This window comes from Lates calcarifer, linkage group LG15 (assembly GCF_001640805.2).
Source record: "Lates calcarifer isolate ASB-BC8 linkage group LG15, TLL_Latcal_v3, whole genome shotgun sequence".
NCBI lineage: Eukaryota > Metazoa > Chordata > Actinopteri > Centropomidae > Lates > Lates calcarifer.
The window spans coordinates 22,356,930-22,384,513 of NC_066847.1; the positions used below are offsets into that span (position 1 = coordinate 22,356,930).

General features: G+C 39.3%; 3 protein-coding genes across 7 annotated transcripts in view; 2 read left to right on the plus strand and 1 right to left on the minus strand.

The window, feature by feature from the left end:
• The window catches only part of fhod3b (formin homology 2 domain containing 3b), an 84,347-nt gene extending 76,989 nt beyond the window's left edge, over nucleotides 1–7,358 (plus strand). The window contains 6 exon segments of the mRNA XM_051075771.1: nucleotides 894–1,055; nucleotides 1,169–1,359; nucleotides 1,591–1,783; nucleotides 3,427–3,613; nucleotides 4,357–4,518; nucleotides 4,684–7,358. Of these exon segments, the coding sequence (XP_050931728.1) occupies nucleotides 894–1,055; nucleotides 1,169–1,359; nucleotides 1,591–1,783; nucleotides 3,427–3,613; nucleotides 4,357–4,518; nucleotides 4,684–4,766 (978 nt within the window). The 3' untranslated portion in view covers nucleotides 4,767–7,358.
• Nucleotides 7,359–7,484: 126 nt separating this feature from the next.
• On the minus strand, nucleotides 7,485–16,895 carry rxrbb (retinoid x receptor, beta b). Of its 4 annotated transcripts, none has more exons than XM_051075772.1 (12): nucleotides 16,732–16,895; nucleotides 15,314–15,507; nucleotides 14,788–14,941; nucleotides 14,331–14,510; nucleotides 13,876–13,929; nucleotides 12,432–12,592; nucleotides 12,215–12,344; nucleotides 9,874–10,000; nucleotides 9,708–9,749; nucleotides 9,478–9,569; nucleotides 9,259–9,364; nucleotides 7,485–9,144 (listed from the first exon to the last, which is right to left on the minus strand). In XM_051075772.1, the coding sequence occupies exons 2-12, from the start codon at nucleotides 15,452–15,454 to the stop codon at nucleotides 8,997–8,999; spliced, it is 1,335 nt and encodes a 444-aa protein (XP_050931729.1). In that variant the 5' UTR covers nucleotides 15,455–15,507; nucleotides 16,732–16,895; the 3' UTR covers nucleotides 7,485–8,996. The 4 variants fall into 4 exon arrangements, with proteins under 4 accessions (XP_050931729.1, XP_018543781.1, XP_018543789.1 ...); XM_018688265.2 differs by having other exon boundaries at nucleotides 16,723–16,891; XM_018688273.1 differs by lacking the exon at nucleotides 16,732–16,895 and adding an exon at nucleotides 16,485–16,657.
• Nucleotides 16,896–23,191: 6,296 nt separating this feature from the next.
• Nucleotides 23,192–26,488, plus strand: LOC108891086 (C-type mannose receptor 2). 2 transcript variants are annotated; one of them, XM_018688217.2, is made up of 5 exons: nucleotides 23,192–23,437; nucleotides 23,705–24,064; nucleotides 24,180–24,515; nucleotides 24,686–25,009; nucleotides 25,108–26,488. In XM_018688217.2, exons 1-5 carry the CDS (start codon nucleotides 23,377–23,379, stop codon nucleotides 25,473–25,475), a joined length of 1,449 nt encoding a protein of 482 aa, XP_018543733.2. In that variant the 5' UTR covers nucleotides 23,192–23,376; the 3' UTR covers nucleotides 25,476–26,488. The 2 variants fall into 2 exon arrangements, with proteins under 2 accessions (XP_018543733.2, XP_050931842.1); XM_051075885.1 differs by having other exon boundaries at nucleotides 23,874–24,064.
• The last annotated feature ends 1,096 nt before the right edge of the window (nucleotides 26,489–27,584 follow it).

Genomic DNA, 27,584 nt, shown 5'->3' on the forward strand with positions numbered 1-27,584 from the left:
ACCCTCAAGACATATATGGCATTGAGGTTCCTCTGTTTTTTTCCACTTTCTCTCGCTCTATGTCTTTCACTCACTTCCTCCATTTCCTCCCACGCTCCTCCTCCTCCCCCCAAACTCCCCCGCCAACATATTTATTGGGCGAGGATAACAGTGGACTCTGTGTGTAGAAGAATGTGCTGCCTGACTGTCTGCAGCAGACACTGTCCTTCTACAGTAAAAATGCTGCTTGAGGATTCTGCTGAACCTGGCTCTGTCTGTCTGAGAGGAAAAAAAGGGGGGAGGGAGGTTGTTTTCTGGAAGTTTGCGTTTGTCTGGCTGCTCGTGTGTGAACTTGCATCTGTGTCTCTGACTGTTTCTTTTCTTTTTTTTTTTTTTTTGGTCTCACTTTGTGTTGGGGGTTTCTTTCTGCAGCCTTGAGTGTGCCTGTGTGTGCACATGCATCTGTGTGTAAGTCTACGTATGAGTGAACGTCTGGGGATATGAGAGCCAAACATGCAAAAGGGAAACATAAGTCATCAACATCAAAACAAGTAGTTCCCGTAAATAATGGCTGCATTTATATTTTGCAGTAAGCCATTTAAAACTGGCTTAAGAACAAGGGAGATCTTGTTAGGATTATGTCTTTCATGATACGTTCTGGGTTTTTTTTTTAGCTTTGCTGTGGTGAGCACAACAATCGGTCGGGACTTAAGTAGATTGTGGTTTCTGATAATCACAGCCTAATGAATCTACATATCTACTCGGTGCACTCTGTTGAGCCCCTTTTTCTGACTGCGCCAAAAAGGAAATACGCTGCAATTTGGTCCTCGAGTAGGGGCTCTTGATTTTTAATTTCAGACAGTTGTTTCCGTCCCACATTCTGAATGTGTTGCTGTGTGTTCCTGCATCTTTAGGCTAAAGGCTTTGAGCTGAGCTACTTGGAGAAAGTCCCGGAGGTGAAGGACACGGTTCATAAGCAGTCCCTGCTGCACCATGCATGCTCCGTTGTGGTCGAGAAGTTTCCAGACAGCACTGACCTCTACTCTGAGATAGGAGCTATCACCCGCTTGACAAAGGTCAGCCATGTTTACTTCTCAGAAAACTCATTAATCAGTATCGGTTTGTGTTTTTATACACAGTATTAGCGAAGAGTATACGTGAAGAGTTCTGTCTGTGTTGTTGCTGTCAGGTGGACTTTGACCAGCTTCAAGACAATCTGGCCCAGATGGAGCGAAGGTGCAAAGCATCGTGGGATCACCTCAAGGTCATTGCGAAACATGAGATGAAACCAGCGTTGAAACAAAAAATGTCTGACTTCCTCAAAGACTGTGCAGAGAGAATTATTATTCTGAAGATTGTACATCGAAGAATTATCAACAGGTACATTCAGGTGTAGAGGAAATGACTCCATGTTGAAATATATAAACATTTTCTTGCATTTTGCCAAATGTTAATATCACTTAATATCATCACTTGCATTTTTAACTGTTTAGGCTGCATTTAGTGTTGTTTTTTTAGTGTTTATTCACCATTTTTTAAAGCATGTTTAAGTGTTGTTTGCACCAAGCGGATCTCTGTCCACTGACGTGATGTTTCTCTACATATCTGCAGGTTTCATGCCTTTCTGCTGTTCCTGGGCCATCCGATATATGCGGTACGTGAGGTCAGCATTCATCGCTTTAGCAAGATCCTGAGTGAATTTGCCCTGGAGTATCGCACGACGAGAGAGCGTGTGCTACAACAGAAACAGAAGAGGGCCAACCACCGGGAGAGGAACAAGACCAGGGGAAAAATGATAACAGATGTAAGTGGTCTTCACCACAAGCAACAGTCACACATACACTTTCTCCATTTCCTGATTCTTGTCTTTGTTTAGTTAGTACTTTCTCAATTCTATGAAACAATACGAACCATCCCTTGACACTGGATATATTCGTAATCTGGTTAAAGCGCCAAACAAGGCCATTTGTGAGAGACACAGCATACATTTGTAATGACATCAGCATAGTTCCCCTGTACTCACATGTGTAGGTTACTGTAACAACAATCAGTGAGTTGTTTTTAGTGTATCCCATTCTGTAGCTGCAGCAGGCTAAGAAAGGCCAGAGCAAACACCTCCCTGCATGATTAAAATCCCTTAAACCCCGAGGAGTTGGCTGCTCGGAGTGGACTCCACAGTGAGCCTTGGTGGGGGCCCCTCAGTCTTCAAAGGGACTCTAATTCAATCACTGTGTGAAAATTCAAACCTTTGGATGTCCCTGAAGGAGAAATAACAAGACCCACACCTTAACCACACTCTTACAAAGGTCCTCAGTCAGATATGCTCTTTTGTTCCTTAGCTTGTATATATCTGCAGTGTTTTTTTATGTTAGGGAGAGGTGAAAGTCTCATAGCAGTTTTGATATGTAAAGGAATAGTTTGATATTTTGTGATATACCCTTGTTTGCTTGTATGCAGAGAGTTGGCTAAGACTGATATAACTCTGTTATCTGATATTCTGATAATGATATCTCACCTCATTTCCAGTCTGTATGGTAAAGTAAGCTAACTGGTTAGCTTCATATTTACCATACTACATATGGGTGGCATCAGTCTCCTTATCTAAGTCTTGGTATAAAGCTAAATAGGCATATTTCACAAAATGTTGAACTATTCCTGTCGTTGTGTCATTGTGTATGTGTAAGCTGTTTATCCAGCTGAAGCCTGTTTCCTGAAAGACTATACTTACAACACACCTTATTGCATTTTTTTCCCATTTCCTTCATCTCTCTAGAGTGAGGATGACGATGATAGCGAGGTAGGGGGGGGGCAGTTACTTTGTGTGCAAACAAGTGCATGTGCAACTTTCTGTGGTGACTAATATTCAACCAGGCCGTGTTGTTGCACCTTGAACAATAACCAGTGTATTCATGAGGAGTAACAAAGGGCAAGTCATTGGTAAAGACAGGTTCTGTGTGCATGTGACCCCACATGAATGAGGAAGTTCGACAGTGATGACAGGCAGAAACAAAGAAGTGGTTGCATGATGTCGGCTGAAGTGTTGAGTGAATCTCACTAGGAGGAGCCAAAGATACTTCCTGGTAGAAAATAATGGATCTCAAGAGGAATCAAAGCTAAACTCGTGAACCTGGCATGCCTGCAGTGTTGCAAGAAACAGTCACGGGGAAAACAGGGGATTCTAATTTTTTTTTTTTTTTTTGTGTGTGTGTGTGTGTGTGTGTGTGTGTGTGTGTGTGTGTGTGTGTGTCTCAAAATAAACATGTATGTGGAACTTGTGACTCTTTGAAATGACTAACTGTTCTTGTGTCAGTCTGGAAAGTTTTAGTAGTTTCACTAGTAGGCTGTGTAACAAGTTTGAATATACTAAATGTTCCCAAGCATGAAGCGGAGTCTGACCATCTCCTACTAATAAAGTCAAATATTGTAATCCTGTGTCTCTACCTACAGAGTGGTAAATTTGGCAATGCCCCGTCAGATGCACAGGAGAACCAGCCTCAGGGTATCCAGTATGCTGAAGATGCAGCTGAACATGAGAACATGAAGGCCGTGCTAAAGAGTAGCCTGCAGGGTGGAGAGAGTGGGACGTCCACAGTGCCGGGTCTCCGTACACGCACCAGAGCCAGCAGCACCAAAGGTCAGTCTCATAAACATGTTATATTGTAACAGCCCCTACATAGCTTTTATATTAATACCATAATCCACCCAGTCCACTGAGACTTGCTTTCCTTTGTGGATATAAGTGCTCCAGGGGCACAGCATGAGCATCTCCTGTTTTATTGACCTAATTCTACCTGAAACCTTAAGCTAATTTTTCTCAAGGACTGGTATTTTTAGTCATGCCAGCAGCATGACACTGCCATGGCAGTGTCTGTCTGTCTGTCAGCCTGTCCACCTGACTGAAATCTTAACAAGTATGAAGAGGATTTCCCTGAAATTTTGTACTGGGATTCATGATCCCCAGAGGATCCCAGAGAGATTTTGGTGATCCCCTGACTAGCAACACAAGAGGTATGTAGTTTTGAGGGAAATATCTTGAGAACTATTGGATGGATTGACATTAAATTTCTCACACACATTCACATCCCTCTCATCCTCTCAGGATGAATAGTAATAATTTGGTAATTTTAGTAATAATTTTCCTCTTACGCCATCATCAGGTCAAGTTTTTAATTTGTCCATGCTTTGTTTATGACAAAATCTCAAAATCCCTCACACGTGCTTAACATCAACATCTTAGTATTGTCATTGTCTGTATGTTAGCATTCTGCTGTTAGCTCCTAGCTTAAAGCACCTCTGCACCTAAATAATAAACCCTCACAGAGCTGCTAGCGTGGCTTTAGACAGTTGTTTTCTTATCCATTCTGACCTTCTGTTTAGGGCGTGTACCCCCATGGTGCTCTGCCAATGACGACCCAGTGAACTGCACAGACGACACAGCTGATGAGATCATGGAGAGGATTGTCAGGTCAGCCACTCAGGGGCCCAGCCAGCGGACGCAACCTCGAGAGAGGAGACGATCCCGAGCCAACCGAAAATCATGTGAGTCATGTCAGCTACTGGACAAGTGGGATCATTTATCATCATGCACAGCATAAATGCTGTCAGCTGCATGTGCAAACTCTATAATAACACAAAAGTTTCTTATTTGTCACAATCTGTCATCCTCTCACCACTTTCCCTTTATATTTCTTCCTGGCTGCACAGTGAGAAGGACACTGAAGAATGGTTTGACAACAGAGGAGGCCAACGCTCTTGGCTTGTCCAGTGGTTCGGAGATGCAGGTGTGAGCTGGGCCTGGATCCTGCTGGACATTAAGACCGTCTGGAAGCCCTTTCACTGCCCCCCTCCAATGCCTACAACCAATCTGGCAACCCACTGCACTCTGACTTGGCACTAAAATCCCCCCCTAGCTTTGATGAGTTGATCTCATCTTTATGCGTTTGGTTTACATAGGCTTTGACACAAGTGCTTCCTGAAGAGAGTGGGATAAAAGGCTGAACAAGATTTTATTCATGAAGAGAGAGCTGAAACAGAGCGCTGCATTCAAACCACTAAGCTTTTGCTGTTGCTGGATAAACATCGATGATCTGCACTCACAAGGCTTAATCACCGTCATCCTTTGAACGTGACATTGCTTACAAACACCCGCGCAAAAGTGTATTTTATAAGGCCAAGGGCATCAAAAGAGTTGGCAGTGCATATGCTTCAATCTCTGTGGCCTTGCCTGAATCCAGAGGGCTAGAAGTGTGGTACAGACACTAAACTCTCCACTAACTGCGTTTGCTTGGGTTTAGTGTCAGCCCCACAGCTTTAGTGACAAATTGAACTGAAAAGACATTTTCATCTATTGAATAGATGGCTTTGTGCAGAGGGTTCTTCTGTTATATACTACTGTGGTAGTTTTATGTTTCTATTCATTTTGCTCAAGAAGGTGCTCAAATTAAGGAACAATTGCACTGGATGTAAAAGTTGGGTATCAATGGAATGTGAAATCCTTGACACTGATGAACCACTCTGACATCTGAATCTGAAAACATACTCAACAGTTTTACCAGCAACATTAATAGTAGCACAGTTTTTATGTCTAATCCAAGTGGACAGATTCAAGGCAGGTGTGCATTAGTTTACTGGGTAAGAAGGAATTTATCAGTGCAAATATTTTAAAAAGATAATAAGGAGAGAGAGTTACTGTAGGTAAGACTGGTGATACCACTAGTTTCAGACTAATGCTCGTCACACAGACATTTTTAGCTTAAACAAACAGACAAGTTGCATCATGTGACCTATTTTCACTAATGGACTGAACAGTTGGAGACCGTTTGACGAAGGCCGGCACAATGTTATAGGTGGGGCAATCTTCATAAGAGTTAGGTAGTTTTATTTTGTAGAAACTATGAGCTGCACATTTCAGAGTGCCTTTCAGAGACAGTTATTTATTAAAGACGTTTTCAGGGACATAGAAAATCAAGAAAATGTTACTACAAATGTGCGGTCGATGAGGGGGTGAGACGATACTATTGCAATCATTCATGAGCTGTGATTTATTTTTAACCAGTGTTTTTAAACTTGTCCTGGCAATTTTTTTTCCACGTTATATTTTGGATCAAATAGTTTGTTATGAAGATAGCTTTAAAGTATTTATGACAACTTAGGGATTGGTTATGCACATTAGCTGTATCCTGTTGCCTTACTGTAGAATACGGGCATGCGTTGTTCCACTCTAGTTGGGATCTAGGTAAAATGTAACAGTTAAAAATAGATCAGGCCAAATTAACTTGTAGTTTGACTGGCATCACTGGAGATCTCGGTTTGTCATTTACAGGACATACAGAGTATTCCTTCATTATTTAACTATGAATGTGAACATCAGGGGTTACAAGATAATTAGTAATATGGACGCACATACATTTATCTACTTTAAAACATGTAAATCTGCATTGAAGTGAATAAGAAGGAGCCCGCAGTTTAACCTTTTGATTGTGTGGGTATGTTTTTGAACTATTGATGAGCTCGTTGTGCTTTTAATTAGGAATGGCCTTGGCTACACTACATATATAACATGCATAATTTCAGTTGATATCATGGCTTGCAAGTTGCAACGTTAATCTATCCACTCGCAAATTTTCACTGTGATGGAAACATAGCCATTGAGAGAAACAAGGATCTAGCGCAACAACATGCTAAAGCTACATAAAGCCACACCAGCAGTACAATTTTTTGTTGTTGTTTTGTTTAGAATTTACTGAAAACTATTCAGCACCTTAGACTCAATGTGTAGCATGCAAATTAGAACTGAAGTTACGGGGGAAGAGCTCATTGTGTTTCCCAGATTGTACTGACTTTTGTCAAACACAAGACACGATAGATGTGTAAAGTAATATAGGGGAATGCTGTAAAATGATGTACATGTCATGACAATGTTTTTATGTTCTTCTGTTTTTTTTTTTTTGTTTTGTTTTTTTCTTTGCTCCATGTGTAGAATAGTGTATTATAGACTAAAAGCAGTATTATTCTAAATATAATTTAAGCAAACCAAGCGATGCATGGTTTAAAAAGGTGTCACTTCTGCTTGCTACAAAGGGGAGGTTCACTTTGGTTTTCAGAGCTGTAGGGTTTGTGTGCAAGTTATTAAACCTTTTTACTTCACAGACTGATTAAATTTACCAGCTACTCCTGTGGAATCCCTTAGAAGCCTTTGATTTCATTGCACTCAACATTTTCTTCTTTTCATTTAACGTTAGCCCACACACATTGCTGCCTGTGCCATAACATCACTGTGGAACTTGGACACGAGCGCTATACAACCAAAGCTTCTATTGCGTCTATGCCCACAGCAAAAACTATGTAACGACCACAATAAAAAGGCTCATTAAAACATCTTTTGACTATTTCTTTTAATTATCTTTCAATTGTGTTGTTTTGGCCTAAAATCTGGGTTTCCTCCAAGGAAAACGTAAATGTCACATTTAAAAATTTGGGGGAAGAAAAGGCAAACCAAAAAAAGAAAAACTTAAGCCTCTTTATTTTTAGTCCACACAACCCATGCTTCAAGTCACTTTATGTTCAAGAGCATACAGAGGTCGATGACAAGCTTACCAATACGGCTCATCTGGTGTTTACACATGGCCATCATACAGACCTCATTTGGTCTTGTTTAAAAAGTCCACAGGTGTTATGGATCTAAATGTGATTATGGTTTGCTTTTAATAAATTGCAGAGACATTACGATGAACAAGACAGCTACTTAAAAAAAGGGGGGGAAAGTAGGAAATACAACCGAGCATCAAAAAAAAAGGGGAAAAAAATAGCTGAAACAGTCTCAGCAAATCCAGTGCAACCCAAGACACGTTCTGCTTTATACTAGCTGACAACTAAAAACAAGGGCACATAATAAGAATTATATAATTTGTATTTCCTGATCATAATTCAAATTTATCAATATACATTTTCCCTGAACAATTACTTTTGCACAGTACCTAGAATTGTATAGATAAATTATAAAATGGAGTATTCCCTTTCCACCAGACATGATTTACTTTGTAAAACCCCTGAATGACTGACAGGCAGAAAGCTCTTATGCATTTTACATTTTATATTGCTACATTTTCAACAAAGATTAACAAAGGGATTTTCAGTTTTGCATATTTTCTTAGGTTTGCGGTTTGGTGTGTGTCTGCACCAACAATATCAAATTATCTCTGAAATAGCACCAAAAGACAAACGCCTGACCATTTTAAAGGCCGGGCGTTTATTAAATGTATGTTTTAGAAATAGTACATAGCAAGTGTGCAGTGCAGTCTAATCGTTAACCACAAAGTGATTAGATTTATAAAATGGCAAAGAAGTAAACAACACTACCTGTATATTACCAGACACATAAAGCTGATCCTCAATCAACACGGACAAGTCCGACCTGACAGTTTCCACCACTGACTTGTCGTCTATCCCAGGGTCACTGTTGGGATTCTATATTCTGTAATCAATACAAGTAAACTCAGAGCTGCTGTTGGACACAGTTCTCAGTGACTGTTTGGTACAATAATACACTTTTAGATCTAGTTTGAATTTGAAATTAGAAAAAGACTATGTCCTTGATGCATATTCACAATTCAGGTTGTCTTCCTTTTAAAAAACAAGGTTTAGGGATCAGTTCAGCTGGAGAAAACAACTGAAGCTTAATGTCTGAGGTGTCTAAAAAGCTTATATAAAATGTGTACCCAAATTATAGCTATTCCTGGGAGGGAAATATGTAAATGTTTACATTTTTAAAAATACATTTTTTTTAAACCATAGTTACTCATGAAGTTATTTCAACATATAGCACCAGCTTGCAGATCATGCCAAGCCTTGGGTTTGGTCTAAAGAGCAAATCTGTGTTGCACTAAAAAAAAAAGTGTAACCCAGACAGCAGTGAGACAAATTGACAAATCTTCAAAGAACTTAAAGTGCCACTCCAGTCCCACTCCAGCTTCCCAGACTTCAGCTATCTGAACCTAACCACAGTACGCATTTCCTATCTAAGACAACTGATGGGGAGCTTCAAGCATTTCCATAAGGAAAGTGTCAATAGGTGTGTCACCGATCAGCTTGAAGAAGAAGAGGTGCTCCAAGCATTTCAAGCCAATGGATCGCAGTGCCGGCAGTCGAAGAAGGAGCTTAGCAAACCTGCAGGGAGAGAAGAGGATATCATTCAGATTGACAAGGTAAACAATGCACCAGTGAGGTTTAACTAACATTTTACACTGCAAAACCAGGTTTGCCAAAGTTGAAAACATTTACCTTCCCTGCTGCTCTGGGTATTTCTGTTTGCAGTAGGCTTCCAATGATGCATAGACCTTTTCTCTCAGGAGCTCCACCTCACTGGTGTTGGAGAGCCCTTTAGCATCTGCAGGAAAATACAGAATATTTTCATTAAGAGCTGGGCACTAATGATATGTAGCACACAGTAAAGTTATCTTTCCTATTTATATATCAGCAGTGTCCTGCAGCATCAAGTACCTGGATTGAAGAGGACAATGGCTCGGAGGCAGCCCAGCTCTGTTTTGTCCATTTGCATATCTCTCATTTTATTGACGAGCTCGGTAAGAACCCTAAATGACATGGTAAATAATGACATGAAAACAATGCAAAGATTTTTGAAAAAGATTTACCAGTGTAAAATACAATGAGCATAATGAGAAAATTACACTCATTTTATTGACTCAAATACTGCAAAAGTGTAAAATTACCTGTCAAATATGGCACCGACCTCTGCACTCTGCACACTCTCTCTGCAATAATCAAAAACAGTTATTATGTAGAGACTACACATATGTTAAACATTAGACAAAGCATTACAATTAGTTGCAATTTTCATTTATGTATGCTAGAATTTTTTGTCTCTTATCAATGTACCTGTCAAAAATGGCTCCAACTCCTGCACTGTGTGCACTGTCACGCTGCAGCTCAGAGGCCAGGAGAACTCCATCCTTCAAAGCAATGGAGCGATGGGAGAACGAGGCAATGAGGAGCTCGTTCCATCCTGACAAATGAAATACAGTAAAACACTGAGTAAGTCATGATAGCGGTGAAAAACATTTCAATAGTTCTAAAGGTGAAATTACCCTCACAATGAATTTATAAGGAAACACTTTTCAGGTGTGTCCAAAACTCCTTCTTCAGCTTGAAACCAATTCTATGAAACACGTTGTTTTGATCTCAGTATGACTGTACAACACATCAGGCTGCACCCCTGCTGTTGCAAACACTTGCAAACTACCTACATGTTTACAGTGAGATTCATTTCCACCGGGTCCTGACCCAGTATGTCAGTGCACACAGTTAAAAGTAAACTAAAATCATAACTGACACTTGTCCCTTTGGACAAAAAAAAAATCACTTGGGACATCACCAAACACATAATAACAGGGACCTAGCAACAGTTACTACAACAGTGACTTCTCACACCAAACAGGTTGCAAATTATCCCTGTATGAGGCTACTGTCATTTCAGTACTTAGGCTCACACTCATCTGTATCCCTCCCATTACAGCTGCATAAGTTCTTGTGCACAGTTGTGTTAAAAAAAATAACTGGACCAAGACGTTCCTCATTACCTGAGTGCCATCTTCCAATATATATTATTTTGCATTCATTTTTATATATTTTTCCAAAATCTATCCATTCAAACATTCAGGTGCAACATTACCATAATTCAGTTGCTTTACTCATATTATACAAGTTGCTTTGTAGCTAGTTTCTATAAAAGACTTGATGTGAAGGGCAGCAAACTTACATACTTTCTGTCTCTGCTGGCAAATCTGTTTTATAACCATTTCCTTGTGTTCAAGCTTTCAAATGTTTCTGGTTAATTATATAGTTCTGGGTGCACATAAAATTAATTTAACAGTCAAGCACCATCTTAGATAGCAGTGTCATTGTTAGGGGTGTAAATCACAAGTTTCATCATGATAAGAAGTTATATGGATTCAATGGACAACAACTTGATGATATCACAAAGTCTGCTACGATATGATTTTGATTCGATCTGATTCAGGAGCCAGAGATTGAGAAGAGATTATATCATCTGCTGATTTAACACGATCACTTCCATTCATATCAAATCACAAACGGCAACTAAAATATCATGACATTTTTATCCCTGAGTTCAACCAGACATTTAAATGAAAAACAACATTCTCTTTTAATAAAAACAGATAAATCCTGTTCACTATAAAGAGCCACATTCTGATATATTGAGCTTTAAATTTTTCACATTCTATAACAGAAAACTGAAAGAACATTAAATTCCTTTTTGTATACATCAAAACAGAATATTGTGTAAACCTGGGTATTTTATCTCGAAGTGGCATGGCTTAGCATGCGACTTGTCAGTTGACCCGTCCTTTCTCCAAAATCCAAAATGTTACTACAACGCTGATTCATTCTACAGATCGGAGACAATATCTTCAAGCAGCTTTTTCTAGCTGCTTGCCATGGTGCCACTCACTCTTTGTTTGGAGGTGTGCACGCCAGGTGGAGAAAGATGTGCCATGGAATTTCAAAATAAAGGTTATAATGATTATATTGTGACGCACTGTGATAATATACATTATGTTAGTGTTGGGTTAGCAAAGAAACGCTGTTCAGACTGTTAAGCTGAGGTCCTGTTATTCCAGGGTTTATGAACATGTTTCCAGGTGGTGAAGCCTGTCTGTCATGTCAGCTGCCTATAATCAGCTGGGAGCCGGCTATGGAGATGGACTTTGGGTCTTTCCACAGAAAAAGGGGCTGAAAGTGAGTGGATGTAGGTAGTTGGGTTTTTTTTGATATTTTTGTCAGCATCGGCTACACAGGAGCCCACAGCAGCCCGTGTTACGCGTTTAATAAAAGTTGTGACAAAACCAGCTGACATCTAAGCGCTTTTCTTTGATCAGGGACATTACAATATATAGAAAGAGTGATCAATGTTTTATTTTTGGATCAATACTATTGGATCGTTAATCGATGTATCAATTTAGATTGATGTATCGTTACACCCCTAGTCATTGTATAATACAGTTTCATACTGAAAATAAATCACAATAAATGTCCTAAGCCTTGTTGTTCCTTCAGAAGTCTACTTTGTAATACAGCTAAATTCATAATCTCCCAATTTTGAACTTGCAAAGACAAAATGTGAATCAGAGTTCTGCATTCCTTGTGTATTGAGTTTGAAGGCGCAATTCCATTCATAACCACAGGTGCTCAATCATACCTGCACGCAGGAGGATGACCTGGTCATCAAGGGGCAGTTCGGAGAAATGAGGGATTCTCTTTGCCCACTCCACCAAGGCAAACAGCTGTTTGTCTGCAGTCTGGCAGATGTTGGTAACTGCATCATGGGGCTGCAATCAAACAACAACACAACAATTATATATCCAAATCAAATGCTTTCAATAATTACAACTTGAAAGTGTGATCCAGCCACTCACAGAGTTGCCTGCAGAGCCTCCATCAGAGTGAAGCTCAGTCTTCTGCTCCACTGCCGTCTCTGCTTCCAAAATCTTCTCCACAGGCATCTCCTCATTCACACCAACGCTGAACTCCAGCTCTCCCTCGCGCTCTCGGTTCCTCTGGCGCTCCTCCTGGACCGCTGCGTCAGACAAAAGAAAATTTGGGAGGGGGGGCGGGATGAGATGATGGTTAACAATGAAGACTGATGAGACTGGGGGGAAAAAAATGTAAACTGATGAATTTATGGGTTAAAGAGTGATAGTATGCAAAATGCTCTGCCTCTTTTCTGGCTTTTTGCTGCATTGAGAAAGTCCTGTTTCAAATTCAGTGCTGTCTTGACAAAAACGTAATCATGTCAGTAACAGCAAACATAAATGTATAAACCGTTGTATTTAGGTCATAATTCTGTCAATTGTGCCTGATATGTAGAGCTGCAGTTCCTACAGTACACTGCTGTAGATCCTATTTTGATTCAGGGTGGCAAGAAACTCACTACAAAATATTTCTCAATGCATCATTATACATATTAATTTTGAATTTCCATACATCAGATTGGCATAATTTATCCATCATGACAAAAGTCTGATGAATTTACTTCTGTTATCAACAGAAGTACGCCAACAGGCAAGTTGGCGTTACATGCACGAGCTTGTTATTAACATGCCCTCCAGTGAGCTTACATGCATGAGTTTAAAGACAGAATAACAATGCATCTAAAAATCGATTATTTCTCCCACCCCCACTGAAACAGCAGCATTACTGCGAAGGGTTGCTGTCCTAATCAACACAAGGCACCATGGGGACAACTGAGGAGTGTAGAGAGTAGTTTGTGAAGTTCATTAAATTCAACAGCGGTGAAAAATCGAGTCTGTGTTGTTGACAGCAAACAAAACGAGACTGATCTCAGAGAGCAAAAGAAGCTGTTGTCCAATTCAATAAGGTATTACCACATGCTCAAACAGAACTGTCAGAATGTCTTTGAAAATACTGTCACTGTAACATATAATCTATCCATTTCACTGGCAGGTCAGACACCCTGACAAAAATGCAGCCGTAAGAAACTGACATGGGAAGGTGATTTAACTGGCAGTTAAACAGAAACACAAAATCTACAGCTAAATGAAAGCCTTCCCTAGAATGAGATCCATTATTTTCTTTGCTGGTCAAACACTAATCCACTCCATCAGATTTTAGATACAGTTAACACACATTCAGCAAAGAGCTGAACAGCTGGCTAACTGCTTATTTTATAAAGTCTATCATCACAAGCCAATATACCAAAGCTATCCACACTGGCCCATTTCCATTGGGTATATTTTCACCCACAAATCCCCCAGTGAACAATTTAGCATGTCTTAACACAACAGGCTACTTCTCTAAGTAACATTAAAATACAGTATCTTTAACATTTTATTGCCATACTCATCCATCCCTCATCTTTTCCATCTTCTTTTATCCACTTTACATGTTTGATCACTATTGAAAGATGGAGAAAGGGTAGAATAGGAGAAAGTGAAGGGAAGAGATGAAGAGGGGTTAGTTATATAAACCAGCCCCAATATTCCCTACTCTACCCTTTAGCTTAACTAATCAAGCATCCATCCTCACCTATACTGTAAACCCTGAACTAATCCAATATTGCTTTATCTACTTAATTGGGCTTCCTTTGACATAATTAATTATTCTACGAAATCTAACTGATTGCCAACGTTTAAATCATTCTAAAAATATATATCTAACTCTTGGTTGTGGGTATTGCTGATTTATGTTCTCCTTTCTGTAGTTGCATGTGAGATAACTCACAACAAAATGTGTGCCTGAACCTTCAGTAGCCAAATGGGCTTTCAGTATGAAGATAAACCCTGTGTCTTGCATACCTTCCCTCTTCATGCCCATGGCCAGGCACTTCTGGTAGCGGCAATACTGGCAGCGGTTGCGCTGGCGTTTGTCAACCAGGCACTCTTTGTTGTCCCTGCACGTGTAGCTCAGGTCTTTACGCACAGTTCGCTTGAAGAAACCTTTGCAACCCTCACAGCTGTACACTCCATAGTGTTTGCCTGTAAATTGCAGAAATTACAAAAAGAGTAAAGTTAGAAACCAACGGGAAGACCAAACACAACCAATCAAAGTGAAGGCAACAGTCTGACATACTACTTTTTCTTTTTCTTTTTATTTCAATAGGAACAGAACCTGAGAACCATTTTCTTAAATTGTTGAGGAAACACAGATAGATACATCTGACAGTAAGGGATTATCCACACTAAAATTGCCATGGAATAGAACTGTCTCCAGCCTATCTTTTATGGTAATCCTGTTCTTGGCGCACTCACTCACCAGAAGAGCGGTCTCCACAGATGACACACAGGCGTTTCTGAGACAACATTATTCCAGGGCTGTGAGCTGGCATAGGCCTCAGGCCAAACGGAGGCTTGATATCCTCAGAGCTGCTGATTGAGTGCATCCCTGATATGGGTGCTGAGGAAGAGATCTGAATACACAATGCAACCAAATTAAATATTTAAACAATATAATGTCATTGATAAAAAATATGCACTAACAACACTGACTTTTTGGTTAGTTTGACAAATTCACTACCTTTTTAATACTGATAAAAATGCTTTGACATCATTGTGTCCTGTGTGCATTCAAACTCGTCTGGCAACAAGTAATACCCAAAGTGCTATTCACTACACTGTAAATATTGCAAGAAACTGCAGTGCTGTGTAAGCTGAACTAACACATGCAGCCTCTGCCTCATGTAAATAAACACCAGTACCCTACGGCTGAAACAGATGAACTTCTTCAGTACAAAATTAAGGGCACCGTGACATCAATTCAGACTCTAATGGCTTTCAATTACCTGACTGTTGCTAATGGGTCCAAATCCCAAAGATGGTGAAACCACTGGGGAATTAAGTGAGGGGCTAATAACTGAGAAAGGAGATCCCAAGATGTTAGTGGGGCTGTTGGAGGCTGAACTGTTGGGCTGCTGTGAGGACATGGCTTGTAAGCAACCCAGTGGAGAGGATGATGTCCCGTCTGAAGGATATCAATCTGTGGGTGACATAAAAGTATGCGGTTTGTTATTTAAGGTGTTTTGATCAACCATACTTAAAACAACAACCTGTCTGTGCAAAGACTGTTACTATCTGTATTCATATGTTGCAAGAAAAGCTGAAACCATTACTAAATGCTGAGCAACTGTCATCTAGTTTGATACCTAATAAATCGTTGTTTTTCAACCAAAGATGGACTTTGAGAAACAGAGATGAGATTTTTTTTCACTCCTTACTGACATTTTGTAGACCAATCGTCCAACTAAAACAATAATCGTTAAATGCAGATCTAGTTGAAGGACAGTAACGGCAACTACCAAATTTTCCGAATGGCTCCAGTTAGCCAAGCTACCTATAAAATTAAAACTCCAAAATAAACCCGTTACGTACTCCGAAACAAAAAGAATGATTTAATGGACCGACGTGATTGGAACCACACCACTAATTCGCTAAGCTGAAGCCCAAAATCCAAACCGTTTTCCAAGACTCGCCCTGGTCAAATTAGTCAAATTAAAGGAGAAATTCTATTAAGGTTGACAACGTTATCTGTGATTTGAACGAGAATTTATGGACATCAATGAACAAACCATTAAGTACATTAACATTTGCTTACATTAGTCGGTGTTTGTTGACGATAGCTGGCATTGCAATAACGTTACACGTTTGCTAAATGTTGCTAATGATACGCAGTAACGTTGACATTAACGTTAGTCCATGGAGAACAGCATTGAATAAATGTAAACCGCAAACAGAAGTGTCTTTGTCCATAAGCATTTCCACGATATGTACAATATACTACTAGCCATAACACATAAATAATGCCATACGTTTGCTTTAACCGTTAGCTAGTTAGCTTGCTACGATCAATAAACGTTCCATGGCTAGGACACTTTAGCTAGCATTAGCTTTGGTTGCCATTCGTCTGACTTGATACTGCACACTGTAGCGTTTCGTAAAACTGAAATATAAACATACCCCGTTAGTCGTCAAAAAATGTGGTGCTTGATAACTCGACAGTAGTCGAACCACTTCAATAAATTCACACAACTAGCGCACTGTTCTCTACGTCGCTACGATTAGCTTCTTAGCTGCAATTACGGCTAACTTAGCGAATGTAGCTAACATTAGCCTAATGCACAGCTCAGGGTAATAGTCTAGAGTAGCAGTTGTTGACAAAATAGCTAATGGTCGTTTGAAGGGTGGAATTACTTACCAGACACACCTTCGACGCATTGTTGAAAACCCCTTCACCGTACTTCTTGTAATCAGACAAGCGGCAGACAACAGGCCGACACTCAGATCCAATTTACTTCAACTTGACGCTGTTGTTGTTTACAGGCCATGGTGGCTCGGTGCCAGCATCCCTTGAGCCAAAATGTCTCATGGGACCACCCATAACAGCACTGTCATATGACCCTCCTGCAATAGAAGTTCAGCTTGATGTATCATTTAATCAGGCTGATTTTTGTTCTAATCATTTTTCCGAACATTAGAACACAAATTTATGAAATTTATGATAATTCAATTTTTGGTTACATATACATTTTGCATCATATATTATTCTGAGATTGAGTAAATGACCCTCAACAGTCTAAACGTTCACACGCAACATCAAACTGTTTGATGCCCAAAAATATAATGACAGTGATCAAGGCAATTCTGGAGGATCTTCCTTTAGAATTGTATTTATTTTAAATTATTTTTTATCCTTCACACACTCTAATCTTCTGTCCCATCCCGGCGAGACAAAGCACCAAACTTTGGGCAACAGCATTTCTCAGTTGCTGCCCATACTTCCTTTGGAAATCACCTTTAAAATATCCTTTATATTGTTTGTAAATTGTTTGTATTGTTTATATTGTTTGTAAAATTTCCTTTTAAAACAGCTTTTCAACTTGACATATCTCTTTTACCCTCAAACTTTTCTATTTTTGTATTGACTTTATCATTGTCACACTGATGTTTTATTTGTTTGTTTTTTTTTTTGTTTGTTTGTTTGTTTGTCTTATTTTTCATTATTCATATTCCATACCCATAAAAGTATATAAATAATAGCACTATCATTAGGCATTCATGTTAATTCATGATGAAATATAACAGGTGGATGAGGGCTTACTGGCTATTATTATGATGGACGCCTAGCATTGTTAACTAGAAAATAGAGGATTGAAGGCCTTTGTGAAACTATTGGATTCTATTTACACCATCTTTGGGAGTAAGGCTGTACATATGTATCAATTATAGCATGAAACAATTTTGTCAGCATGGTGGCTAAGCAAGTTAGCGTGTATTCCGGCTTGAAATTGATTTATTTGAAAGAAAGAAAATAGAAACAGAATAGAAATGTTTGTTCTCTTGGCTTGCATTTTTCAGTGAGCTAAAATTAATTATGAAAATAAAAAATAGAATCAAAACTAATTTCTAATATTATTGTTAATTACTAATATTCAGTTTATTTCACTTTGTGCTGTGTTGTAACAAGTCTGGTCTCACGTAATTGGATCTAGAAACCAACAGTTCCACTTATTTCAAACCTTTTCAGAGCTTACATATTTCTAGAGTGACCGGTCTTATTTTGCAATTTATTGTCAAGTAAAGATCTAGTTCACTGTTTATTGGCTGCCTGAGTTGTTCAGAGATTTGCCCTATTGTTCCACACCTTTTCTGTTACCATAAAGTGAGTTTCAATCCATGTGTTTTTATGCACAATTTCAAATGAGGCTTCTGCTCCACTGTAGGGACTGAAAACAATGGCTGAATAATGGCATGAACCAAACCAAAATTCCATATATCCATCATGTTTTTAAAATTGGTTTTCACCATTTGAGGTTTAACTGACTTTTAATTGTGTGTTGAGCCCACAGACTGTATATAAAGAGGCTAAACTATCTGTTTCTTCTTCAATGGTTTAAATGGGACCCAACAAGAGAACTAGTTCATTTTCATCTTGATGAACCAACTCCTACTATTAACACAACAGCAATGAATAGAAACACTGGCATTTTCCTTTGCTGACGTTCTCAAAATTCAGTTAAAATTTGCGCTACATTTGGATAGAAACCCCCTCTATAGAAGTCAGACTCTGGCTCCAAAAAAAAAAAAAAACAAGATGGCGACCAAGATGGCCAAATCTCTCAAGACCACAACATTGTGACGTCACAAACCGATGGGGATGTCACCCACCCTTTGTGACGTCACGGTGACAGCCAAATCTCTCAAGACAACAGCGGGGACGTCACAAAAAATATTTCAGCTATTGAAAATGTTGTCTTCAACGTCATCCTCAGAGAGAGATGATTTCCAAGTATGTGAAAAGGACATTCTGCGAGGTAAATCATGTAAATACCTCCTGAGAAATTTGAAAGGAGAGGGAAGCTTTGGGAAAATGGCCCGATGCGTAAAATTAGACACCATGGACAATGTTGCTGTCAAGATCGTGAAAAAACGATCAACCTGGTCTGCTAAAAAAGAGGTGAATGCTTTTAAGAGAATCAGCATTCTTGACGCGGACAAGTGCAACTGTGTGAAATTTTTTGAAAGTTTCACATACAAAAACCATGTATGCATTGTTCTCAAAGTGCTGGACAGAAGCCTCCAGGATTTCATGATAGAAAGGAGATGCAAGCCTCTGCATTTGTCTGAAATTAGGGTAATCTCACAACAAATGCTAATGGGCCTGAATGCCCTCAAGAGTTTAGGCATGGTGCATGTAGACATCAAACTAGACAATATTATGCTGGTAAATCATCGGTTGCACTCCTTCAGGGTGAAACTGATTGATTTTGGGTATGCAGCACCAGTTTCCTCAGTAAAATGTGGGACCACAATTCAGGCCATTGGCTACAGGGCCCCTGAGGTCATCCTGGGACTCAAAATGGATGAGGCCACAGACATGTGGTCTTTGGCCTGTGTGATGGAATACCTTTTTCTCAGCCAGCACCTCTAGAGTCCAGCTGTTCAGATGCTTCACCTTCTTCCCAAACCAATGACTGAACTACAATTAACAAATCTACAAGAACAAGATCTATTACACTATTTCCAACCTTGAAACACTGGTATCAGACTTTCAAATATCCCACAGTGTTATGTATTCTCTTACTGATAAAAATACTGAAAAATCCCTCACGATTTAATTGTTTTAGAAAGATTTCATATATACTCATAGGAAATGGGGAATAGATAAGTAAATGAATAAATAACTTTGAATTTTGAATAGTTAAATGATATTTTTACAGTAAAAGTCATTTGCAGCGCTGTGATTGGGCCACAAACTCAGCCAGCTCAGCAGGTAGAGGTTCTATTTTGATCAAGGATACCTGAACACGTGAGCACACACATGGGTGAGAGGCAGGGTACACTTTGAACAGACCGCCAGTCCATCACAGTGTCCAAAATATTAAAAAAGTTTAAAACATATCCACAGCACCTTTGAGAGTGTTATGTTGCAGTGACAGTAAAGGCTTGACAGCACTGACTGCTGTCTCCTAGGCCAAGGTCAAACGGGAAGGGTTTAGTGATCTCAGCCTGGCTGTATTTGACCATGTTGGTCCCAATCTGTGAAAAACAGAAAAAAAATACTTTTAGAATAATGCATTAAGTAGAACACAGAACTCAGTATACATAATTGACGCAATATTATTGTCAGTGATACCACACCTTCTTGAACATCAAACTCATTGACTTTTAGAACTTTCCAGGTTAAGTGATAATTTTTAATATTGAGAATTCACAGGCCTCACAGAAGCTCACAGAAAGCAATTTAAAAAATAAAAATGGCAGTTTCAATAGGGCTTTCACACTGATCAGTGCTGGAAACCTAAGGAGAGGCTTGAATGTGAGTACGCTTGTCACTTCTGCTGTGTCAAAGTGATGGCAGACTATGTGGTTTCTTGCAGGCAGGGAGACAGCAGCATGGAATGTGAGAAAAAAATAATTCAAACACTTCAGTGTCTAATTTTGCACAGAATATATTAATTCAGCACTTTAAATGACCCATGCCTACTTAAATGTTTTTTTTTTTATTACCTCTCAAATTCACAAACTTTCAGAAACTATTCAGACCCCTTCACTTTTTGTTGCAGCTTTATACTGAAATTAAGAATAAACAACAACCCATAATAACAATAATGTCTAGTCAATTAAATTTACAACAGGTGGACTCCAATCAAGGTGTAGAAACATCCAAAAGATGAACCAGAGAAATGGGAGGAAACTGAGCTAAATTTCAAGTGTCATAGCAAAGGATGTTTCCAGCTTTTTTAAGGTTAAGGTCAGGGCGCATCATGGATTTTTTTCAAAAAAAATGGCTTACTCAGAGCACAATAAGTAAGGATAAAGGACCAGAAAAAATACTTTATGCTTTGATATGTCTCAATATGAATGTCAAAGATAACTCTGGACATTATAGGACAGATAAATGTAACAGTATTTTCATTTTATCAAGATAAAACAAAAATTACCTGTAAAGCTTAGGCTTCCAAGTCCCATTCTTTGAGTTTCTCCTGGACAACGTTATCCGTTCCCTGTCACATTTCACCCTGTGGTTATTGTAAGTTAGCGGTTAGTATTGTGGGTCTCTCCTGGCCACCACATTAACATCATGATCTGCGGTTCCTGCAGCTTTATGTAGTAATACTAGCTATAACAAGACACATTCACACATCCATTACTCAGCTAAATTATTTATGTGAAATAATACTCAGTTAAGTATTAATATACAACCAAGTTTTAACGGGCCTCTTTTCTCAGTTTTTAAGTTTCTGTTGGTGCAACAGCAGCCATTTTAGCATTTAAGCTAGGTTAAACTGCGGTCAAAGTAAATCAGTTTCACAATCTGAATTGATCTGACATGACATGCAGATAAAGCCACTCATTCTTTGTTTCAAATACTGGTCAATTTTTTTTTTAAGTTAAAACACATTTTTGAATGTGTTGTTTCACTTGCTGTTGTCTTCTGTGAGTGGGAGTCTTTTGTGCGGACTATTGGGAACAACCCAATAGTCTTCTCCTTCCTCTTCCCTTTCTTCACTCTCGGTCTCACACAAACTAGTTACATCCTTTTTATTTCTCTTGTGATATAAGCCAACTTCCTCCCCACCTCTTTCCACTCACCCTCCCTCCTACTGTCACCTTTACTTGCCCCCTCCTCACTACGTGCTTTCCTCCCCACCATCCTGAGCGATAAGTTCCCATATAGTCAAATCATATTGTCCTTAACCCTCTCAGACTGAACTGATGCCACTAGATAAGTGATTCAGTGCGAGCTTTGACTTGTGGGTTTGGTTCTTATGTTTTTTGTTTTTTTTACCTAAGAGACTGCCTGATCTGATTATCTTCCAGGCTTTTGAATTACAAAATGGACGAAGGGGAATTGTCAAAAAATCAACAGCATCATGAACCAAAAATAGAAGATATGGTTGATGAATAAACTAGGTGTGTAGTATAGTATATGCTTTTATTCCTCTATTTGCATGTGTTTTTATAAACCTCCAGTGAGCTATGTATACTTATTTTTTCTTGTAATGTTAGGGTTGATTGGCCATACCATGCTTGCTTGTTTGTACCTTTTTTTAATGCTTCCGGGCTTACCCCATGTTTAACGTCACAACGCTATGATCTGTGCATAATTAGCTCAGGCAAAGTCTGTAAAGATGCAGACTAACGGAAAATGTGTAAAATACATCTGCACTCTGGCACACAGAAGGTACCCCTCCTGAATAAATGGACACATTTGATCGTTCTGATTATGATGAGGTAGTGGTTAACTACAAATAAAGCATTTCAGTCTGAAATTACATTCTCATAAATTCACACAGAAATGGTGTTTGGTATTTGGGTAACCTAATAATGGCACAGCTGATCTAGCCTGAACAAATCTTTGGACACCCACACAACGAAAAAGTGCTGGAATGTTTTTGTCTTTGACAGGAGGGGCACATATTGCACAACATGTTCTTGCTCAAGTTCCTCAGTAATAGTTTCCACTATCTAAAATATTTAACACAATGTTCTGTTTTGAAGCTCATCTTTACGCTCCCTTGTTCTACAGGGTGATGACTGAGTTGCACTTTTGTAAGAGCTGTTATTAGTTGCGATGCGTTTTAACCCTTGGATACAGAAGTGACCTGCCATTCTTTTATGCAGATTTTTTTTCTTTTCTTTTCACACATTTAAATTGTTTAAAGTGCTCCTTTGGTGCCAGAGATTAAAAAACAGTATCTAATAAAAAACTCACACGAGTTGCCCTGAGTCAGATAGTTCGGTGGCTGATACTCTCCACCTCTGAGATGTTTTGAATGCTAAAATATTTACTAGGTGGTTTCCCTTCTCTGCAGTTATCTTTAATACAAGACAAGGGAAGGGAGGCATGGGGAAATAGTTTACATTCTGACTGTTAGCAAAGCAAGACACGCTCATCCTCATTCTTGATAAACCATGTCACTGATGAACAAGGTGTCAAAGGCTCAGTTTTATTCCAGTCTGCTGACACTGTCAAATCATTAACAAAAGCATTCATTAGCAGACCTATAAAGTCGTCCACTTGTTATCCTTGCATCTCATGGTGAGCGTGTACCCTGTAGTTTTCATTTTATCCATCTAAACAAATCAGAAAACCATGTACCATGAAGTATTTGTATGACGGAAAGAATCCTGAAAGACTGCTTTGTCTATAGTCCCTGAACACGTATTTCTCAACAAGGCATTCTTACTACAAACACCATGCTGCTCACAGCTGCTAGCACCTTGTGTTAGGACCAGCACCTGGACATAACAAAACATTGTATTACCTTATGTGCACTTTTTCTTGTTTTTTGTTTGTTTGTTTGTTTTTTGTTTTTGTTTTTTTGTGCTGCTGTTTGCTTTGATCATGGCTGAAAACAGATTTGTCTTGATGAAAAGTCAAATTCTGTATCTGTTTTTTGTCTCAGGTTTGTACTTTATGTGATTTTTCCTGCTCTGCAATGTTTTTCTGATTTCACATTTATAAATGCATAATGTGAATGCATAAATGTTGTTGTATACTACTATGTATCCAACTACATTTATGCAGCTTTTGAATGAAGCTTTTGAATAGTGAATAGAAAATAATGGCACTATAAGGTTATAAATTACCAGTAGATACAAAAATTATTTTGTCATTGTTATTGCTGGTGTTCAAACTGTTGTGACTAAACATACTACCTGTAATTCCACAGGATTTTGCTCCTTCGTGGTTGGCTCTTCAGACTTTCACCTTATTGACCTTAAAAAGACCTATAATGAAGCAAAGAGCTATTGCAGAGAGATGTACACTGATTTAGCAACAGTTCACAGCTTAGCAGATATGAATAGTTTGATCACTTTAGTTCCAACTGACAATTTCAGAGCCTGGATAGGACTGGAGATTGGAGATGCGTGGATATGGCACTGGTCTTGGCCAGATCACAGAGTTGACTTTTTAAACTGGAAGGCAGGAGAACCAAAAAAAGAGAATCGAGATACATGTGTAGCAATGGATCCACAAGGCAAGTGGTTTGAAAGTGATTGTGGGACTAAAAGACATTTTGTTTGTCATGGTAAGTAAAATGACAACATTGCAGTAAAACTTATCTCACAAGGCAGAAATTATGTTTAAATTCTGAACCTCACTAAACTTTATGTGATAAAAATATCAAACCTTCGGACTTGCAGGCAATGGTGCAAAAAGTGATCAGATTTTTGTTGCTGACACCAAATCATGGAGGGATGCTCAGAATCACTGCAGGGACTTATCGTCTGATCTGGTTAGCATACACTCAGCAGAAGAAAATGAGGCAGTGCATAATGTGTCTGTGTCACAAAATGTGTGGATTGGCCTCTTCAAAGATCGCTGGAAGTGGTCGGACAGGAGCAACTCATCATTCCGTAACTGGAAACCCAAACAGCCTAACTACCTTCAGGATCAGGATTGTGTTGCTGCTATATTCAGTGGTGGACGGTGGAATGACCTGAAATGCAGTGGCAAACGCAGATTCATTTGTCGTGGGGGTAAGTAGGTGTTTTTACTTGCAGTATTACGTGCTCTCTATGTCAGCAAAGTGGTGTTGTAGAATTTAGGTTATATTGTAACCTTTTGTAACCTTACATGACACACAACAGAGATACATATATCAATCTATTGCTCTCAGTGTCTGTTAATTAATTACTGACTCTTACAGCAAAGAAATCAATTCCAACAGCCACCAATCGGACAAGTACACAAGACACCTTTCCAACAGAGGTCATAGTAACATTTCATTTCACTGTAGTTGCCTCTACCAAACAACCAAACACTACTAATGTTACCACTGAAGAAGAAACAACTGCAACTGAACTGACAATACCAAATACCACAGATATTGTATACAGTACTTCAAGTATTGAGCTAAACAATACAACTACAGCAATAGCAACTGCGACAGCAACGCGGCTACCTCCAGACCAGAACACAACGCAGCTTTCAACTCAAATGTCCACTGAAAACAGCCAAAGTTTGCCTCCAGGTATGTTTAAAACTGTGATGTTCCTGTGTGTTCATTTTGCATAAATTTACATCATGTAAATAAGTAAGTTGTAAGTTTGTTTTCCTGTCTGTTTCCAGCTAAAGGAAATTTGATTCTAATCCAGCAAAACATGACGTGGATTGAAGCTATGAGTTACTGCAGGGAGCACCACACTGACCTTGTTCATATTACCACCGAAGACATTCAAGAGAAGGTGGCTGAAAAGGCAAAGAATGCAACTACACCCCACGTTTGGCTCGGCCTACGCTACACCTGCAACTCTAACTTTTGGTTCTGGACCAGGTCATCTACTGCCTGTTACCAGAACTGGGCCCCTGGACAAGGATCTGAGGGGAAATATGACTGTGGTGTTACAGGTGCCATTGAGACCACTGGGAGGCAGCAGTGGGTAGGCTTGCCTGAGACAGAAAAACTGAATTTCATTTGCTATGGATGTGCTGGGTGAGTGTGGAAGGCCAGTGACAATTCAGGTGTCAGAGATGCTGTATGAAGAAAAAACACATTTGTGTTTGTTAAATTTATATTTTTGTAGTGGTTAATTTAACATTCACAACCATGTTTTTGACAATTGTACTGTTAAACCAGCAGATTTCAACAGAGGTTATTTTAATGTTCACCTATGATGTCATACTTCTACCTTTGTTGAAATACAGCTGCCCTCTCTATTGTTGGGACTGAATTTCATTAAATATGAAAACCTCATGCAGTGTGTAGGCGTGCACATTCACAGTCATGGGCAGCAAGAGTAATGTGAGAACACAGATCTGCTCTATGCCTTTCACTCGGGGTTACTATTTGCATGTTGACCCCCTGGGTTGGGCCCCCAAGATTGTCTTTTTTAGACCACCAGAGTATGGCCCCGATCCAGACTGCCTGCTGCCCTCACTGACCTGACCTTCACTAGCAGCCACATGGAAGACAGAGCTCACAGACACTCACCTTCCTGTCTGCACCCTTGAGGTACTCGGAGCATCTATAACCATGGGAACCGGCAGCGATCCCTTTTCAGTGATGTATTTCATCAATCTCAAACATAAATGCAACTGTGAACAGACTGTTTTCACTGTTATCATCCAGATACATGTTTGATTGAGTTTTTATTGTCAGTTGGTATATGTTAAAGTCTATGTACCTTGAGGTGGAAAAAAGAAGAAACTGTGTGAAGAGTGATACACAGGAAAATGTTTGTGTGTGTTTAATAATGTAAGTCATTGTAGCTGCTGTTAGTTAAAACTATTTAAAAACAAATGGTGATATGAGGTGCATACTAAAGAGAGTCCTTAAATCACAAACTGATAATAAAATTCTATGGGTCTAAATTCCAACATGTTCCCATATTCTTGTAATATCTTTCAGCACATTCAATATTATCATAAGGGTACTGCTCATGAAAGTTTTATTAGTATATGAGTATGTTTGCATCATTGAATAAAATAATCCCATATAACCACTGAATACTGGTTTGTATAGCTTGTAATCCAGTGCTGCATTCTGATAACTGCTTTTGCATCCACAATGAGGGCCTTGTCACTTGTCAATTACCACGGACCATTACACATGAGTGTGTCATAGCTTAGTTTCTCTCCTGAATAGGCATTGGTCAGTGAGCCTCCCATCAGTTCAATGTTAATGTCCCATTGGGTCCAGTCAGTTGGTCCCTGGGCTACCCCCTCACCTCCTTTTCTCACCCTCATCTCCTCTTGTGTGCTGTCCAGCTGGCTCTGACCTCTGACCCTTTCACCCTCACTCCTGACCCCCGGGGACATTCCCACGCCACACCCTTTTGTGTACATTTCTCCATGGTAACCCAGTGGTCACTCCATCTGCATTTGTAGAGATTATGGTGATAAATATAATTCACTTTCACTTGGATCAGTGTAATGCAGCCTAATTTGACCTAATCCCAATTCAAGTATGAGGTGCTGCAAAACTGAAATCAATATATTAATTAAAGGTGAGTGAACAATTTTCACCAAATATAGAATGAAAACATACAATTTACTGTATATATTGGTTTGTCATATGAGGTATTTATGTCTCTAAATAACATACACAATATATGTTCTAAATCAAAAGGTTAAATGCAGGAAATACATGATGCAATATTAGGATGCAAATATTCAGCTAAGATTAATCCATACCAATTGTGAGCAACACACTCTTTTGCGTATTAATTCAGAAATGTTTGAAGCAAATATTCGTTTTTAACTTCACATCTCTCTACCTGCCATGCACACTTCTGTCTCTCTCCCCTCTCCTTTTCTTCTCTGAGTCCGCACCCCTTGGTAGATCCCTCCCTTCTTTTCCTTCTGTCACTTTCACAGTTAATTGTAGAAAAAGAGATTTTCTCCATTGAGGCCTAGTCTCTTAGGTAACCCCACTCCTGCATGAAATGAGATGGATAGAGGGGAAGCGACAGAGAGGGGGACATGGGCAGGCAAACTGATCAAGCAGCAGATGAGGACGGATGCAGAGGAGAGTGGACTTTGCAATATTTGAAAAAAGTTAGACTGAAAGGACAAGTTTAATATTTCATATGCATAGGGACAAATGA